The sequence below is a fragment of the Halichoerus grypus genome, chromosome 3 (genome assembly GCF_964656455.1).
Source record: "Halichoerus grypus chromosome 3, mHalGry1.hap1.1, whole genome shotgun sequence".
Taxonomy (NCBI): Eukaryota; Metazoa; Chordata; class Mammalia; order Carnivora; family Phocidae; genus Halichoerus; species Halichoerus grypus.
In genome coordinates this window covers 5,815,229-5,834,189 of record NC_135714.1, presented here as the reverse complement: position 1 = coordinate 5,834,189, position 18,961 = coordinate 5,815,229, and the positions used below count along the sequence as shown (strand labels likewise).

At 48.3% G+C, this 18,961-nt stretch overlaps 1 protein-coding gene across 2 annotated transcripts in view; it reads left to right on the top strand.

The window, feature by feature from the left end:
- Nucleotides 1–10,404: 10,404 nt before the first annotated feature.
- Nucleotides 10,405–18,961, top strand: part of STK32B (serine/threonine kinase 32B) — a 369,362-nt gene continuing 360,805 nt past the window's right edge. For both annotated transcript variants that reach the window (XM_036085909.2, XM_036085907.2), the window contains exon 1: nt 10,405–10,456. In XM_036085909.2, the coding sequence (XP_035941802.1) occupies nt 10,405–10,456 (52 nt within the window). The remainder of the gene's footprint in view (nt 10,457–18,961) is intronic.

The following is an 18,961-nucleotide window of genomic DNA, read 5'->3' as shown; positions in this document are numbered from 1 at the left end:
GTAAAACTGCACATTCTAGACAGCATGATACATTCTGTGATATGAAGGTGAGCACAGTTTGGGGGGGGCACTGAGTTTGAGATAAGGACTTACTCTGTCCAGATCAATCTGAGAGGGCTTCACCAAGGAGGTGATACCTGAGTGTTCCAATCTGGACACCTTCTCTTCCTGGGTTCACTCCCTTATTCCCCTGTGAGGGTTGTTTGGGGTCACCTCCCCAGTAAAACACTAGATTTATGTCCTCTTTTCAGGATTGCTTCTGGGGGGACTGGCCTAAGACTTATTGTTTCTTAAACACCAAATTGATGTCATGGCCAAGAGATTGCCATCATCCAGAGCTGTGCTCCAGAAATCCAGTGTGGAGAACAGCAGGGGGTGTGACCTCTAAAGCGCCTCCTGCTACAGCATGCCTTACTGTGCAAGGCAGGTGGGACCAAGCTGTGCTTAGAGTCTGGGCTTTTAAATAAACCTGAAGTTCAGATTCTGCATCCCACCAACTGTGTGACCTCGAGTGATGTATGCATCTCCTGTGGAAGTACCACCATGGAAGTACCACCACCCCGTATAGAAATCTATTTTCTCACAGTTCTGGATGCCAGACATGAGTCCAAAATTAAAATGTCAGCAGGGTTGGTTCCTTTTGTTGGTTTCGGAGGGCGAATCTGTTGCGTGCTTCTCCCCAGCTTCTGGCGGCTGCCGGCGATCCTTCACGTTCCCTGGCTCGTAGAGACGTCACTCCAATCTCTGCCTCTCTCCACATGGCCTTCTCCTAGTGTGTCTCTGCCTCTAGATTTCCGTCTTATAAGAACGGTTATTGGATTAGGCCTCAATCCAGTACAACCTTCATTTAACTTAATTACAACTGCAAAGACCCTATTTCCAAATAAGGTTACGTTTACAGGTTCCAGGTCCTAGGCCTTGAGTATGTCTTTTGGAGGGCACAATTCAACCTATAACAGGCAAGTTGCCTAACCTCTCTGGATTCCCTTTCCTGTTTGGCAAAACAGGGATGAAAACAGGCCAGTAAGAGGACTGAACGCTAAAATATGTGTCAAATGCTCAGCCCAGATCCTGGCATACATTAAGCACTTGGTCAATGGTGGTGGGGATTACTGGTGAGTGAAGGTTATCAGCCAGAACCTCCAGAGCCCTAGGTCTACCAGGTGGTCCCAGATCTTTCTAAGGCTTTGCAATAAATGAGCTGTCATGCCAGGTACTATCACACAGACATGTGGCTCACGTGGGTCAGCTCTGTCACCAACAATGATGGAAAAGCTCAGGGATTCCTTTCTCTGAGTTGGGAAATGGGGCCCAGAAGGGAAGACCTGGAGCTCATTCCCATATATTCCTGGAGGCTTAGCTGAGGTTCTCGTGGAGAGAAAAAGGCATAGAACTGAGATCAAAGAGGTCAGGGTTTGAATCTCTGTGCAGCCATTTACTGTCGTTTTGTGTTCTTGGGCTAGTAACACCTCTGGGCCCTGGTTCCTTCCCCTCCCTGTGATATGTCATTCATCTTATTATCCTGGTGTGGCCAGCACCTGATACATCATTCCTCTTATTCCTTTCAACAAACAATGCCTTCTCAGATCAATTAAGAAGGAGAAGAAAAGATTTTATTTTGTCTTCATTTCTTCCTTCTTCAATCTTCTTCCTTCCTTTATGTAGATCTGAGTTCCTGACCTATAACCTTTTCCTTCTCGCTGAAGATCTTCGTTTAACATATTTTGTAGGGCAGGTCCCTCAGTTTTTGTTTGTCTGGGAAAGTCTGCTTCCTTCACTTTTGGGGGATAATTTTGCTAGATACAGAATTCTTGGTTGGTGGAGGTGGGAAGTGCAGAAAAGCATGAACAAATTGGAGGTCATCTGCAATCATCTACCTACTTAAACCCTCACAGCCTGTGCCTTGCTCATCACAGGAGTGGGGGCTCTGCATTGCAGTTGCCATTCAACTGGACATACGTCATAGTGGTGCCTGCCCGTTACCTTTTGAATGGCTTTTTTGTGTTGGGGAAGGAAGTCTCCACTTGATGAGTTCTCCTTACGTCTCCAATGGAGGAGCAGAACTCAATTTCCCAGCTCCCCTTACAGGTAGAATGGAAGCATGTGACCTAGACCCCACCAATCAGGAGCAACCAAAGGGGATTTGGCTTCAGAGGAAAGAAATTGGTGGCAGCACCAATTGTACCTCCTGCTCAGCATCTCCAAAGCTGGTGCCTGGAAGCAATGGGACCACGTGTGCAGCCTGTTCAATGGCGTGTTATAATCACGGCTCCCGGCTGCATCATGTCCCATTCGATTCTCTGGACATCCCAGAGGTTGTGTAAGCTAATGAATATCTGTTAATACTCTCCTTTTATGCTTATCGGACCGAGGGTTCATTCTGCTCTTTTCGACACAGAATCCTGATTTTGAGTTTGTCCGTAAGTGTAACTATCTCACCTGTGACAAATACCCTTCCTGCCTATCTCAAAAGTTTGTATAATTACAATAATACAGGCTAGAGCTGCCTGAAAGCAGTGAGGTACAAAAACCACAAGGACCGTGTTTGTTTTATTCTCCACTGAATGCCCAGCCCTTAGCACAGCGCCTGGAATGTAGTAGATGCTCCATAAATATTGGCTGAAAAAAATGCTATAATCATCACAACTCACACTGGTAATCATCATCCTAAACACCCTGCTCCTTCTCCACACAGCAGGCCCCTTATGGTTTTGATTATGTGAATTGGGTCCAGGTGTCTCCAAAGTCAGAAAATACACTCCACAATTGTAGGCCAGACTAGAAGACGGTGATGTTTCTTGATGAGTAATCAAGTGGACCTGAGCGAGGAGGATCAGGTTCTGCCAGCAACCAATCATTTATGGACAGAAGGAACTGAAACTTGCTGCTGGTATTTTGAGGCAAAATCTTCCAAAATTCCAGGTGACAGTCACAGAAATACTTTTTATAATTATATATTAAATACCAAGGCAAGGGTGGCTTTTTAAATAGTGCACTAGAGATCTCTAGCAAGAGTTTGGATGTATCGTGTTGAAATTGGTATTTTGATGGACTACAGCAGAGTCGCCCAGTGGTGGGGGGCCGTCCTGCACTTGTAGGATGTTTAGTGGTCTCTCTCCACTAGAAGTCAGTAACACTGCTTCTCCCCACTCAGCCAGGACTATCACACATGTCTCCAGATGTTGACAAATGTCCCCTAGTGGGAGATCATCCCTGTTGGGAAGTGTCAGGCCAGAGCGATACTTCTCATGCTACCAAACTACCAAACCAGCAGCATTTGTATGTATCATGCCTTGCTATTTGAAGTTCACAATAACATCATAAGATAGGAAAAGTTATCCCCATTTTACAAATGAGGTAGCTGAAAGGAGATGACTTGTTCAAGCTGAGTGACTGAATAATGAGTGAATGGTTCAACAACCAGAGGTGGCTCTTCTTTGTCCCAACTGGAACTCTAACCTTACCAGAACCCCAGGCTCCCTGCTAATAGATGAGCCATGCCTGATGAGACAGACAGAAGTAGAGGCCCCAGACTGAGGATGCTCCAAGGACTCTGAGAATGAGGTCCTCCAGGCGAACTTCCCCAAAGCAAACCAAGAACTCCTGGCCCGGTTAAAGTCGGGGAACATAAAGATGGTTTTTTTCTCCAGACCAACTCTGGGGAGACTCTGAAGACTCGAAGCTGAAAATGTCTTCCTGTGTCAACCTGTTTCGGTGTCTACTCAGTCACAGCACTGCTTTTATTTGCCATGGCACTGTTTCTTCATTAGTTCATGAGGGTTGGCATGGGGACCTGTTCCTTTCTGTACCTGCTGGTGCCAGACAGGTAATAAGCGCATGTTTGTTGAGCGAATGAGTGAACAACTGGAAGGAGCAGCACAGATGGTGAGAGAGAAGAGGCTATGTGACGTCTCTCTGATCTCTTTTAGAGCCTCGCCTCCCCATCCTTTGTTTGGGAGACACGTGGCCAAGACAATGCCAGTCACCACTGGGTTTCCAAGTCATCCTCAGTTCTGAGAAGCAACATAACAGAATTCTAGTATTGGAAGGATACTTTGACATGACCTCATCCATATTCTATCTGGTTTGTGAATCATCCTGTCGCATTTCTGACATGCCCATTAAACCCATTCCATGGTACATTTGTTCATTCAATTCTTTGTGTTTGTGGGCATGTCTGTTATGTGCCTATGTTGTTCAGGATGTCAGGGAAGATGATGGTAATGACAATGATGACTTTGGCATTCATCCTGTCTGTATTAGTTAAGTAATGGGCTGAACCAAAAGAAATCCTCCAATCAGTTTAACTGTGATAGTGCACCATCTCTTAACTGTCCAGAAGTAGGCAGGCCATCCAAGTCCAGTAGGGCATTCTGCTGCACGAGGTTACCAGGGACCCAAGCTCCTTCTGTTTGCTCTCTTACTTCCTAGGGTGTGGTCCTCTCTGGCAGGGCTGAAGCTGGCTCCGGCCCTCTTGGCTGTATCACAGCCTATAAGAGGGGGAAGGGAGGGTGCAGTGGTCACACACATCACTTTTCATATCCTATTGGCTGGAACTTCGTCACATGGCCACTCCTACCTGCAAAGGAAGCTGGGACATGTAGTCTCTAGCCTGTGCTCAACTAAAACTGGCTATGTGTGTTGTATTTTTTAAAAAAGAAGGGACAAATGGATACCGAAGATCAAGTCTTTGCCATGCAGCCCAACTCCTTCATTCTTTCAGTTTACACATGAGGAGACTGAGGCCCAGGGAGGGGAAGTAGCTTATCTGAGGTTCCATAGTAAGTCAGTGGCCGTACAATTTTTAAGACCACGGTGTCTTTTAGTAAATCGTTATTATTACTCCTGCAATGTGTGGCTTCTGCTTTCCAGGAGAAGAATGTATTCTCTGTGATGTAAATTATTCTATAGATGAGTGGTTCTTGATCCTTTTCTTTGGTGGGGAGGGGTGGATTCATGGAGCCTTTGAAGTAACTATGGAAGATTTTAACTGTCTCCCCATAAAAATATTCAAATGCGTGCACACACACACACATGCACACATACAAGTACAGTTTTAGAGTGTTCATGACGACTCCTTTAAGCCTCTAAGAATCCCTATAAACCCATGTGGGAACACAAAGAAACACACCCCACAGATGCTGCATCTGGCAGCTATAGAGACTTCCTTCTGATCCAGCCTGTTTCACATTACAGCTAGAATTCTCTGCAAACACTTAATTTGAGGTCACCATGGAGCTACTATGCAAATTGTCTTAATGTAAGAAGGAGAAGCTCAGACTTGCTGGTCTACCAAGTTCCAAACTATGAAAATGCCTCCAGGGAAGTTCTATAATGCCAAGAAATGCAGACACACCACATTAGTAGCGATTTATGGACCCTTATTTCGTGCAAGAACACACACATACACACACAAAGACTCTTAACAATAAGAAGGTTACTCTTGAAATTACTATTTTTTAAAAAATCATTAGGGATAATTTGCTATCTGAGTGAGATGATTTCCAGCCACAGAACTGGATGTGCAAACTGTGCCTTATCTTGGTATGCCACAAAACAGCCTTTATCATTTTTTTGTTTATAATCTACAATGCTGCCAAACAGAACATATTGAAACCGAGTGCAAGCAGACGGTATTTACTCTAAGTGAACCAGAATCAAGTTTTAAATAAAATAGACTTAACAGAAATGATAACAAAATCTGATCTAGCAGACTCTAAGAAATGGCTTGACACACAAGACACCCTGCCCTGGGGAATCACATTAGCCTCTACAGCACGATCGTGTTACATAAAATTAAAGGTTACAGCCTCTGGATCCAAGCATGAATGCTTAATCATGTTCTCAATGAGAGGAATAGCAGCCCCAGGAATCAACTCATGAAAGTTTAAGGCAGGAAAAGAATCCCAGTTCTTACTTCTGTGCTTATGTTTGGGATTCGAGAAGTAACGCAAGACTCATGTGCTCAGTCCCTAGGAGAATCCTGTAGACCATAACTATCATGATCTTTTCAAAGTCCACCTTCTGAGAAAGCCAGATAGGCTTGGCACAGAGAAGCAGATGGCTTTTATTTTGCTTATTTATTTTTGCACAGAGTTAGAAGACCATTCTGAGACTCATCAGGATGTGAGCCGGGCAAGAGGGCAAGACCCGGAGTTGGCTTCATCTGGAACACTGCTGAAACCAAGTTCAGCCATTCTCTCTTGAGGAGACAGGCCAGCACTCGATGTTGGCTAGGAGGTGGAGGAGAAATGTGCTTACTCCAAAATAATTCAGGCAGATTGTGTCAGTAGTACACGACCAAGCCCTTCACGATGGAAGAGTCATGACGAGGGTTTCTGAAGGCTCCCACCCTCAGCTGCCTGTGGCGTCCTGCTGGCCCAAGGCAAAGAATGCCTGGAACTGAGCCCCCCTCGAAGCCTCCAGAGGGAACCCATCCCGCTGACAACTTCATGCTGGATTTCTGGACTCCAGAACAGTGAAAGAAACTATTTTTGCTGATTGAAGCCAGCAAGTTTGTGGTAACGGGTTGCAGCAGTCGTGGGGGATGAATGCCGGAGCTGTGGCATGGAGGACCGGCCATTTGAATCCCCTGAGCCCCTTTTCCTCCATCTGGAAGGTAGGGCTGATGGTAGCACCTCCTTGCTGTCCAGACAGCAAGGACAGCAATGGGCCGTGAAACATGCCTTGCAAAGTTGGGGCAACTTAGTGTCCACGGGATGTTTTTTTTTCTCAAAATGAAAATATCATTTTTTTTTACTGATTATTAAAATAATGTGATTATAAAATACTTCTTTTTTTTTAAAGATTTATTTATTTATTTATTTTACAGAGAGAGAGAGAGAGAGGGAACACAAGCAGGGGGAGTGGGAGAAGGAGAAGCAGGCTTCCCGCAGAGCAGGAAGGGGGGATCATGACCTGAGCCGAAGGCAGACGCTTAACGACTGAGCCACCCAGGTGCCCCGAAATACTTCTTTATAATAGCAATTTGTGCAGTCATACAAAAGCACTCAAAAAAATAAAAATAATCTGAACTTTCCAACTCCAGAAATAGCCCCTGTTCCATATGTCCTTTCTCTTGGTTTTGATGTTGTGTTTAATTTGTGGATTTAAACCTTCGAGGCACCACTTCTCAATCAGTGGGACTTGGCATAGCTTGTGTGTCCTTTAGTACAGGGATGACAATAACACCCACCTCCCAGGTTTGTGGTGAGGACTGCAAGAGGTAATCCACAAAAGAGCTTGAAATAACAGGGCCTGGTACTCTCTCTGTAAGTGGGGAGAGGAGCAGCGAAGGGGTTGCCTGCAGGACCAAGCATCCTTAAAGTGGTAGCCCAGAGCCTGGCGTGCAGAGAGCGCTTGATACACGGGCACTGTTGTTGCTATCCTGGCCATTCGGCACACCGATCTGTGTTCCGGTCACGTGCAACTGGTCTCAACTTCTGCAGGATGCCCTTCTGTCTTGGCCTCCAGGACTTTGCAGAGGCTGACTCTCTTCTTGCCCTATGGTTGATTCCTCATTGCCCTTCCGGACTCGGCTCATGCACCATCTTTTTGTGATGCCTTCTTTGGCCTGGTGTGTGGTTTGGGTGCCTCCCCTCTGCCCTCACAGCCCATGCTTTTATAACCTCCGCACCCCCTCCTGTCAAAGTGTGACCCACTCTGCACTTGTTCTTGTCTCACACTAGACTTCTAAACTTCAGCTCCGGGAAAGCAGGCCCTGTCTCCCTCATGGCTGGTCCGTCTCCAGCACCTAGCCAGGGCTTGGCCCACAAGAAGTGTCCAGAAAATGCTTACTCGACAAAGGAGGAAGAGGAGGGAATGATGCTCTGACTTCTCTTTGGGGGGGTCTCTCCTTCCCTGACTCTCAGGGTTGAAACCAGTGGCCGCTGTGTTCTCACAGCCTCCTGGGCTTCCTTCTACCATAACACAAACCCCCAATCGTAGTCTCTGCATGTGTGACTGTTAGTATATGTATTAGTCAGCTCTCTCTCTGATAACGCTGTGAAACAAACATCTCTCACACCCAAATCTCCGTGGCTTACAAAAACACTTTTTTTCTTCATCATGAGCCCATGCTCTGCTTTAGGATACATGGGGGGTTCAGGTCTATTCCTTGGATCTCTCATTCTGGGAACAGAGGGTCCCAGGGCCAGCTCTTCTCAAGGTGGATAGCAAGAGCACAAGAGAGCCAAAACATGTGCCATCTCTTAAGGCCTTCAGCACTCAGACCTGGTGCACTGTCACCTCCTCCCGTATCCCACTGGCCGAAGCAAGTCCGATGGCAAAGCCCACATCGGCAGTGTGAGAGAAGCAGGAAAGGATAGGAAGAGAAGGAAGAATTGTGAGCGGTTAGTACAGTTCATATGATAGCTCATTATTGGAGATCATAACTAACACCTCTGTTGTGCTTATTATGTTTCAGGCACCAACATCGATTCATAATAACCCATAATAACCCTAAAAGGGGGAAGTACTGTGATTACCCCCATTTTACAGATGAACAAACTGAAGCCAGAAGAGGTTAAGTAATTTACCCAAGTTAACGTGCTAGAGAGTAGCAAAAGTGGGATAAAACCTGAGCAGAATAGGGCTTGGAACCCTGTCCTGTGACCATTTCCTCCCCTTGCCTCTTGAGGTACTGTGTGTCTTTATTCTGTGTTCAGTCTGTTGCCTGGTGTAGACTGGCCACTCAATCAGGGCTTGTTGGTGGAATGAAAGGCAAGAAATGTTTATTGACCATTTATTACATGCCAGGTACTGTTACATTCTTCTGTAAATAGTTTCTGACATAATCATTGCAGCAGTCCTGGGGAGTAACTATCAATCTCCCCATTTCACAGATAAGGACTCCAAGGTGAAAATGAGGCTTGTCCCACCCCAAGGCCTGGCAGTTTAGGCCAATCTTAAATCTAGCTGGGTCGTGCTGGATGGGGCTGGCTCCATCTTTTCAGCTTTTCCCCCGTTGCCTCTGGGAGTTTTTTGCTGTATTAGACAGAGGGACATCCCCCGACCCCCATGATGCCTGCAAGAGAGAGAGAGAGAAAAAGAAGGATAGGGGGAGGGGGAGAGAAGATGGGGACACTCAAAAAGAACCTATGCTTTCTATCAAAGCACAGACAGTGGCTTAAGGCGCCCAGCAGATGGCAGGATGTGGCCAAAGATCCCCCAAGCCAGTCGGGCTGTTTGGGCGGGACCGCACCTCTTGGGTAACCAGCGCCTTCCTCAGGGAGGGTCTCCAGGGTCTGCGCTCGCCCCACGAACCTCGGGGTGCACCCATCGCACCTAGCCCTTAGCACCTTGGTCCTGGGCTCGTCTCCTCCCCGGATCTGGGCTCCCTAGCTCCCGCTGCCAGGGACCCACCCACCCAATTTCGAACCCACCCATTCATCAGACTCGGAGGCCGCGCAGTTCTGGGGAATCCCAAGGTGCATGTCCAGGCACTCCTCTCCTAGGGACAATGGTTTGGGGCAAACTACACCCCTTTGGGACCTCAGTTTCCCCATGTAGAATGAAGGGGGCTCTAAAAGGTCTAGACTTTACTTTCATTCATTAAATATTTAGAAAAACATAAAGAGGAAAGGCGTCTTTTGGAGAACGGGTAGATGAATCACTGCCGGTGTACCAGCCCGAATGGCAAATAAAGCCCAAAGGGGCTTCCTGGGGGCTCCCTTCGCAGCCAGGACGGACTGAGAGCTCCTTTCCCTCCAAACCTCAGGCTCCCTGACTCTAAAACAGGGAACAATTATATTTCTAACGGTTGGGTTGTTAAGAGGTGACGGAGAACGGTGCTTATAAGGCGCTAAGCCTGGGCCTGGCACATAGTAGGTGCTCACAAATCGCTTACTGCGCGTAGGGAGCGCCCCTACTCCGGGATCGCGATTCCTCCGGGCCCAGCCTGCACTCAGTTCGGCACTCCCCACCGCCCGGCTGCGCTCCACCCGCGGGGGCCCGCCGCGCCCTCTCTTCCGGGCGTCCCCCGGGCTGCGCTCGCCCCCCGCCCCTTCCCTCTTCCCCCTCCTCCTCCTCCTTCTCCTCCTCCTTCGCCCGCCGCGCCGCCTCCGGTCCCCCGCCCGCTGCAGCCGGCGAGGAGCGCGGCTCGGTGGCCGGCGGCGCGGGGAGCTCCGGGTTTCCGGGCGGGGCGGCGGCGGCGCCCGCACAGGGGGCGCGGCGGGCGTGCGAGCGCAGCGGGGGGCGCCGGGACGAGGGGGCGCGGCGGGCGCGGTCCCGCCCCTGCGCGGCGCTCGGCCCCCTCCGGCTGGCGCGCGGTTGCAGCCTGGGCTGGGCGCTCGCCGCGCGTCCCGCGGCCGGCTCCCGCGTCCGGCTCCCGCGTCCGGCTCCGCGCTCCGCGCTCCCCGCTCGCCGCGGCCGGGCATGTAGCAGCGGCAGGCGCTACGGCGGAATATGGGCGGGAACCACTCCCACAAGCCCCCCGTGTTTGACGAGAATGAGGAAGGTAAGAGGCGAGGGGCGCACCCCTCCTTCCCCCTGCGCGGCGCGCGGCTTGTGCCGAGGTTCCCCCTGTGCACCGCTGCCCCTCCGGGCCGGCGCGCCGATTCGGACAGGGGGTGCAGCCCAGCCTTCACTTGGGGAGCGGAGGGAGGAGCTGCCCCGGACGCAAGTCCGGGTGCTGCTCGGCTCCAGCTCCCCAAGCCCCGGTCTCCTTCAGAGCCGGAGGCTCAGGGAGGCGGCCTGTGTGTGTGTGTGTCCGTCCACGACGCGTTTGGTCTCGTGCACCGGCGGGTTCCACGCTGCTCTCCTGCTTCGCCCAGGACAGCCTAGGGAAACTTTTCTTGGTTAAACTCCGTGACTCCAAGGAAGGCGTCCCGCTTGTGGCAGCCTCCCTGGCGGAGGGGTGGTGTAGCTTGTCCAGCCTCATCTAAACTCTAGGGCTGGTCTTCCTTGCGGCTCAGGTCCGTAGAGCTCGGTATTTGAACTGGCAAAACGCCATTTCCAGCGCTGTGTGTCCTGGGCAACTTGCTTAACCTCTCTGAAACCTTTGTTTCTTCACCTATGAGTTGAGAATTATGATACCACCTACTACCCTAGAATACGGGATTGTTTGAAGCTTAACCACTGGTAATCCATGTGAAAAGTGTCTTATAATCAGTACGGTATTGTTGGTTATCTGTTAACTCTGCCTTTAAAAGCTTGGTTTCTTAATGCTTTGGTTTCTCTGGTCTTCACCGTGTCCCCACACAAGAGCTAGGATGTACTGAGCACATACTATGTGCCAGGCACTGTTCTAGGGCTTTATATGTGTTCTCTCGGTCCTCAAGCAACCAGGTAGGTACTTCTGTTGTTCCGTTTGGCAATTGAAGGAAGGGATGTGGTCTAGTCACAGCTCCTAAGGAGCAGAGCTGGCTTGGGGGTTGGCCAGTTGGCCTCTGGAGGCAGTGCTTATCACCACCCAGGCATAGGCTTGTGGGCACAGATCATGGTTTCTAGAATGGCCAAGGCTGTGGGTGGTAGTCACATGCTGGCCCAGACAGCCCCTCTCCAAAGGCTACATGAAGATAGTTAACATAACTTAAGTGGGTCAGCCTGATTTGGTGCTTTCCGAAAGGAGTTCCTAGTCTAGTGACAATGAATAATCCATGACCATCCATGGTGATAAGGGTGGTGAGTGGGGCCAGTGAAGGCACCTGGGCACCCAAGGAGACCGGAGGCCTTCCTCGTTCTTTAGTCTGGGGCATAGGCAGGTGGAGAGCCAGGCATGGATGGATGAGAGGTAGGCAGGGAGGTGGTGGAGGCCCCTGGGTGTCCCATGAAGAGTCTGGACACATGCAGCCGAACTTGTCCCTGGCCAAGTTCACACTAACCCTGAACTTCTCCATGGAAGTCAATCACTGTTTGCAGGTGTGCTCTGCTGTGGGACAGCCTACTTGGGGCGACTCTGGGATAGACTGGTCCCCTTCGGAGCACTTTTGTCCTTCATGATTACATTCAGGGCTATTCAGACCCTATGAGAACACAAATACTTAATGACAGGTGGAGAGCATGACTTGCGTCAGAACCCTTCTATTTGCAACAAGTCAAAACTCTCCTATCTATCTTGGTGAAGGGATCTGTATGAGTCAGCTCAGGCTGTCATAACACAGTACCACTGATGCTTAAACAACAGAATTTGTTGTTGGTGGTGGCCTCAACAACAGAGATTTGTTTTCTCACTGTTCGAGAGGCCAGACGTCGGAGCTCACGTGCTGTCAGGGCTGGTTTCTGGTGAGAGCTCTCTTCCTGGTTTCCTCTATGCTTAAAGTGCTGGAGAGAGCTGTCCGGTGTCTCTTCCTCTTCTTACATGAATACCAGTCCTATCAGATTAAGGCCCCAGCCTTATGACCTCACTTAACATCTATCTCCATAAAGGCCCTATCTCCAAACGTAGTCAGATTGGAGGTTAGAACTTCCACATGAAGTTTGGAGGGGACAACCAATGAGCCCATAACGGGAGCCTTTCGTGAAAACCATGGACCCCCTTCATAGAAGAAAGCACAAACTTACATATCACCTCCAAAAATTATAGGGGTTCATGGTTCTAGCCTAGATCAAGGGTCGTACTTTAGGTAATTTTCTTAGCATTTTTCTTTCTTTTATTTGCAGGGGAAATTTGCCTCCCTTATATTGACAACTGTCTCTCTCCTTTATCCCAGAAGCATTCTTTAAAATATTGATTGGCAAAATAGTTATATCTGGTATAGCCAACTTTTGATTTTCCTATTGTTGTTCCTCATTCCAAAAGCAGATTGGACCCAAGGTTAACTGCCTGTTTCAGGGCTCTTGAAGTACAAGGTTAGGACTTGCCTCATTTTGCCAGCTTCCAGCCCAGTGAAACATTAACTTGTTTGATTTTGCCAGCATATCTCTCATATATTTTCCTGTGCAAGTAAAGCACTGTTATTTGCCACCAATTGATTCATTTATTCTGTAGGCATTGACTGATCATCTTTTTTTGTACCCATCCCTGTGCTAGGCACCAAGAATATGGAGAAGATGAAGGCAAATATCCTAACTCTCAGGGAGCTCCTGGAGCAAATAAATACCCAGGACAATGCAGGGAGCTCAGAGAACTATGGTAACCTAGAGGAGGGTCCCTAACCCTGGGGCAGGGAGGAGGGGCAAAGAAGATTTCCTCTTAGTGTTGAGTCTTGTGCAAATGGCAGACGTTATCAGTAAGGAGGGGTTGGTAGAGAAGGGGAAGCGTGTATTAGAAGGAAGGAACAGAATGTGCAAAGGCAGATGGTAAAGAGTAAGCAGTGCTCATTGGAGACATTGTTGGGGGTGATTAGTACTCCGGCAGTATGAAGTGTGAGGCTGGAAGGTATGGAGGTGAACCCCAAGTGCTGGACCAGCCTTAAAGGGCCAAGTGGTCATGTGTTTGGACTTGCTCGTATAGGCATCCAGAGTCACTGAAGAATTTTAAGCAGGGGAGTGACACGGTCCAGTGAACGCACATGCTCTCCCAAACCAGAGTTGTTGGGCGGTTGAAGATGCAAACACCTGCCTGGGCAAAAACAAGTCTGGTTTGTAAGTAATTTAATACTAAACCCTAGCTGAGAGTTTGCATTGCATAACTGTATCATGCCCACTTTCATTAAGATGGCAAAAGTTTAACTTGCATTCAGGTAATATTAACAACTAACTTCCTGACACAGTGCACGGGCTGCTTTTCATGCCTAATTGGGAATCATCACAACTTGGCCTGGGGAGGTCTCAGAATCTGCATTGTACTAGAGGGGTAACTGAATCGGGGACCCCAGGAAAAGCCTGTAGCCTGTGTGTGGATGAGCTGGGACTCACACCCAGGTCTGTTGAACTCCAGAGGTGGGCACCTAACAGTGTTCCCTGTGCCCGCCTCTGGAGGCCTAGGGGAAATGTAACTCTCACAGATGCGTTCGGCCGTGCACATGAGCCCAGCACTCAGTCAGGCTCCACCACGCCACCCCACGGGGCTCCTCGCACAGAAGCTAGTAACAATACACTCTGGCACCTGCTCGTTTACAATAATCATCTCACAGGCCATCTTCTTAAAGCATTTGTTGGGCAGTCACATCGTAATACAACCTCTAGGAATGAAAAAAAAATTCTCTCCCATTCCAACTTCATGTCAAAATTGCATTTAAGTTGTTTTACCCCCCACGCAGTGCTTATCCACATCTAGACATTTTTATATAAGCGTCCACCTGCCGCAGATACAACAGCTTCTGCTTTTTCTCTTAGCATTGTATTTATTTATTTATTTTATTTTATTTTATTTTTAAAAGATTTTATTTATTTATTTGACAGAGAGAGACGGCGAGAGAGGGAACACAAGCAGGGGGAGTGGGAGAGGGAGAAGCAGGCTTCCCGCCGAGCAGGGAACCCGATGTGGGGCTCGATCCCAGGACCCTGAGATCACGACCTGAGCCGAAGGCAGTCGCTTAACCAACTGAGCCACCCAGGCGCCCCTTAGCATTGTATTTAAAGTGGCTTAGGTTGCAACAGTGTCTTCAAATCAATAGTTGAGTGGGCTGTAATATTCCATCAAATGGGACTCTTATAATTTACTTAAATATTTTCTTACCGTTAGACATTTAGGCTATTTTCATGATTCCATCTTTATAAATAAGTTGCTTGAAAATTTTGTGCATTTTTTCCCCTTCTTTTAAAGGAATTCCTGGGGCACCTGGGTGGCGCAGCCAATTAAGCATCCAACTCTTGATTTCAGCTCAGGTCATGATCTCAGGGTTGTGAGATCGAGCTGGGCGTCGAGCTCCCTGCTGGGCATAGAGCCTGCTTAAGATTCTCCCTCTCCCTCTCGTGTGTTTGTGTGTGTGTGCGCACGCATGCGTGTGTGTGTGTGCTCTCTCTCTCTCTCTCTCTCTAATAAATAAATAAATAAATAAATAAATATCTTAAAATAAAGTGCAAGGGGAGAGATTATTGGATCCAAGGAATTGAATATTTTTTAGAACTCCAGAAACATGTTGTAAATTATGTTTCCAAAGGATTTTTTTTAAATCAATGTTCTATACATTTATGGCCGGCATCCACACATTTGGGGGTATTGATTTAAGAACCTCATAACCAGCTCTGGGTATTCTCATTTTAGAATGTCATATATTAAAAGGTCATTTAAGTGTTATTTCTATATAGTTATTGGTCCAGGTAACTTGACATGTAGCTCAGAACATGAAAACATCTTCTTGGTCTAACCAAATCTGCAACAAATGTTGCTTTCCTTTGGAAATAGTCAGACACCCAAGGCAATTAAAGAATCACCCCCTAAGTAAATAAAATCTTTAAAAAAAACAAAACAAACAAACAAAGAATCACCCCCTAAGTTGCAGTCATGCTTCATCTGGAGACAGTCTTTTGAAAACTTTGCTCTTACAATGAGAATCTCTACAGAGGTGGAGGCTGGACAGGTGCCATGTAAGGGATATGGATTTCGGGGCTCGGTGTTCATAGCTGTATCAGGCATGTGCATATTTCATGCAGGAGTCTAGGATGAAACCTTAGGTTTTTAGATCTAGACCTCATTTGAAAATGTGTTTTGTCTTCTACAAGGTGGGGGTGGGGGGTGGGGGAGGTTAAGAAAATAGCCATAAATCAGTATGAGATTGTTTAGTAGAAATGAATGGTGAGATCCATCTCTACCTTTCAACACTCATAGAAAATAGATATGAATTGTAAAGCTTAAAGCGTGTGTCAATCATCTCTATAAAGTCAGACATGTGTATACAAACTATTGTATTTCATTGATTCTAAGGCACACATTTTTCCGTGTTTGAAATCTCTGAACTGGGGATGCAGTTTGGCCAGTGTGGTATTTGTGATGTAGTTTTATTATTTGCATGTGGTCATAGCTGTTCACATGAGCATGATATATAATGGGTCTAAAAGAGCTTTTTCAAGGGACTAGAAAGAATCACATCGTAGATTCATTGGCAGCATTTCCCTTTTAGTGGTACATAAAACGACAGTGCATTTCATGTGGATGGCATCTGAGATGAGGTGTAATGTGGTGTGGCAGGTGAGCCTCCTTCAGTTAACCAACATGAGGTCTTTTGAAGGGAATTAATTGGCTCTGGCCACTTTTCACCACCTGCATCACTACCACCTGGTCCAAGCCATGGTCACACCTCTGGCTTAGATTATTACAGTAGCCTCCCTAACTGGTCTCCTTGCTTTTGCTCCCCTCTCCCCAGCATCACCTCAATGCAACACCGAAGTGATCCTGCAGGAGTGGGCGTGGGGCATGTCAGTCCCTGCTCAACCCCCTCTCCTTCTGCCCTAGCAACAAGTAAAAGCAGAAGTCCTTATAGATGCCCATCAAGCCCGGCCTCTTTGACCCCATCTCCTTCCTTTCTCCAGCCCACCTGCCTCCCTCCTGCCCCTCAGACACACGGACGCTCTCATACTGTAGCCCAGTACCTGCTCCCCATGCCCGCAGGGCTTCTCCCCCAGGACCCTCTCCCTCACCTCTGCTTGTCTTCACGCAAATGCCATCTTCCTTGTGAGGCCTTCACTGACCACCCTACTTACAATGGCACTCCCAGCCCACCTTCCTGGCCTTCCTTTGCTTCATAGCAATTATCATCATCTCTCATACCATTTATTTTACTTATTCCCTTAGTTATAGTCTGTCTTCCCCCATGTGGTCACAAGCTACCTTAAGGTAGGGATGTGATGGGATTTATTCACTGCTGTGTACCCAAGGCCTAAAAGAACACCTGGGGCACAGCAGATGCCCATACACTTTTGAGGGACAAATGAATAAATGAATAAATGAATGAATGAATGAATGAATGAAGGTGTGCATCTCCTGGTGGAACCAGGTTCTCAGCAATGTCATCAGGAATCTGCCTCCTTGGATTCTCTCTTCTCCTCTCTGTGGCTTCAGGCCCGCTCTCTCATCATGGGGCCCCTATGACCTCGAGGCTCAGAGCCTTGTATCTCTGAGGGTGGAAAAGGAGCCTCTTTTTTCATAGTTGCTGCAGAAAAAGAATCCCAGGGTTCATTCTGATGAGTTGTGGTTAAGTCTTGAGCATTCTTGAACCGATCACTGTGACTGGGGAGAAATGAGGCTCTCTGTGGTCAGGCTGGGTCTCATGCCCACCCTCTGATCCTGGGGGCGGAGTTGGCATCACTTGAGGAATGTGGACTAAGAAAGTCTGGGCAGGATTTTCCCGAGGAGTACTGGGGTATCAAGAGAACAAGGGCAAGTGAAACAAACAGAAACTTCCACACCAGTCCCTGCTTTACCGTGTTCTCTGAGACATGGTTTGGAACACTTTGGCTCATCTCAGTTGTTTGACCGCATGTCCATCTTCTGCACTAGACTGAGACCTCTGGAAGAGCAGCAAGCATTTCTTTTTCATCTTTGTGTCTGCAAGGCCTGGAACAGGGCCAGGGAAGGCACACACAGCAGCTATTGGTTGAATGAAAGGCGAAATTAATCGCTTAGTGGGGTCGATTTCTTGCATTCCTCCCAGTTCCCAGGCTTTTGAGAAACAAACGTGGAACGTTCACACTTACTACCACTAAAGTTTGTTTGGAGAAGGTGCCTTGGATTTGAGACCAGAATGACCTTTCGATTGCTGTCCCCCAATTTCGCCCTTGGGACTTGCTTGGGCAGACTGGAGTCTGCAGAGTGGGCTCTATACTCAGCTTGGTGGATCCCAGTTATAATGCACAGAGACCTCCTGAGAAATTTCCCCAAATGTCAACCTGTAAAGATTAATGGATATCAGACTCTTGCATATCACGATGCGGGATTATCACTTCTCTTCCCGCTGAGAGAGAAGGCGGAGATGGTTCCCGTTGCTTTTTGGTTAAGACAAAATTCCTGTTTTATGGGGCAGCAGAAGGGTAGAGAGAAGGGACGATGGCTTTCCCACAATATGAGCTGGAGTGAAGAGGGTGTTAAGATGGAAACAGGATTTATGTTGAGTCTTGAGGGAAGGGTTTAAATGCCTTAAGAGAAAAAGGATCGGTATTTTAGGAGGATCAAACAGCATAAGCTAGCACTGAGCTTAGGCATTTTCCTGAGAGACTTGGAAGGAACAAAATATTCTTAGCAGTACTCAGTTGTCTAAAATCTGGGCTCAGAGCAATTGCAGATGGAGATGGAGAAACTGTTCTAGAAAGAGCGGCGAGGGTCCCGACACCCCAGAGGAATATTCCCGCACCGAAAACAATGGGGCTTCCTCTCCCTTGCGGTAAATCTTGGAGTTCCTCAAGACTGAGCCCCTGGGCCTCTTGCTCAGCCCTCTGTCCTGTCTCCCCGCTGATCTTGTCACCCCCGCATGCCCAGTCACCCCGCCTCAGTCCGGGTGCAGTCAGGAGACTGAAGCCACACCGGTTTTCAGAAAGGGAACATGTCCTACAAAGAATTCGTCTAGTAAAAAGGCTAAGTGTGAAAAGGAGTCGGAGAAGACTCTAGGAGTACGGAAGTAGCAGCCCCCCCAGAACGGCTCCTCCTGGCAGGGCTGAGGGTCAGGCTGCGTTTCAGATCTCTTTGGAGAGGGCCCGGTGGCTAGAGGAACAGGCAGCCTGCTGGGGTGGGGGGGGGCAGAGGAACTTTCCGGAGGGTGCAGCTCATCCGTGAGGGCCACTGAGGGGAGGGCTGCCGGGCCCCCTGCCCACCTGCTGGCTGGCAGGTGGACAGCCAGGTGGAAGAAGGGAAGCCCCTTCCCACGCTGGTCTGGCGGTGCCTCTCTTGCGCCCTCTGTTGGCAGCGCCTAGCAGGAAGCCGGCTGGCAACGCAGAAATGCCTGCGGAGTCCTGCCCCATCGTCACAGAGCAGTGGCTTTGGAGCTGAGGGACACTACGTTAATAACGGGTGCCTGTTTCTTTCTTTTATTTTTTATTTTTTTTAATTTTATTATGTTATGTTAGTCACCATACAATACATCATTAGTTTTTGATGTGGTGATCCACGATCCATTGTTTTCGTATAACACCCAGTGCTCCATGCAGT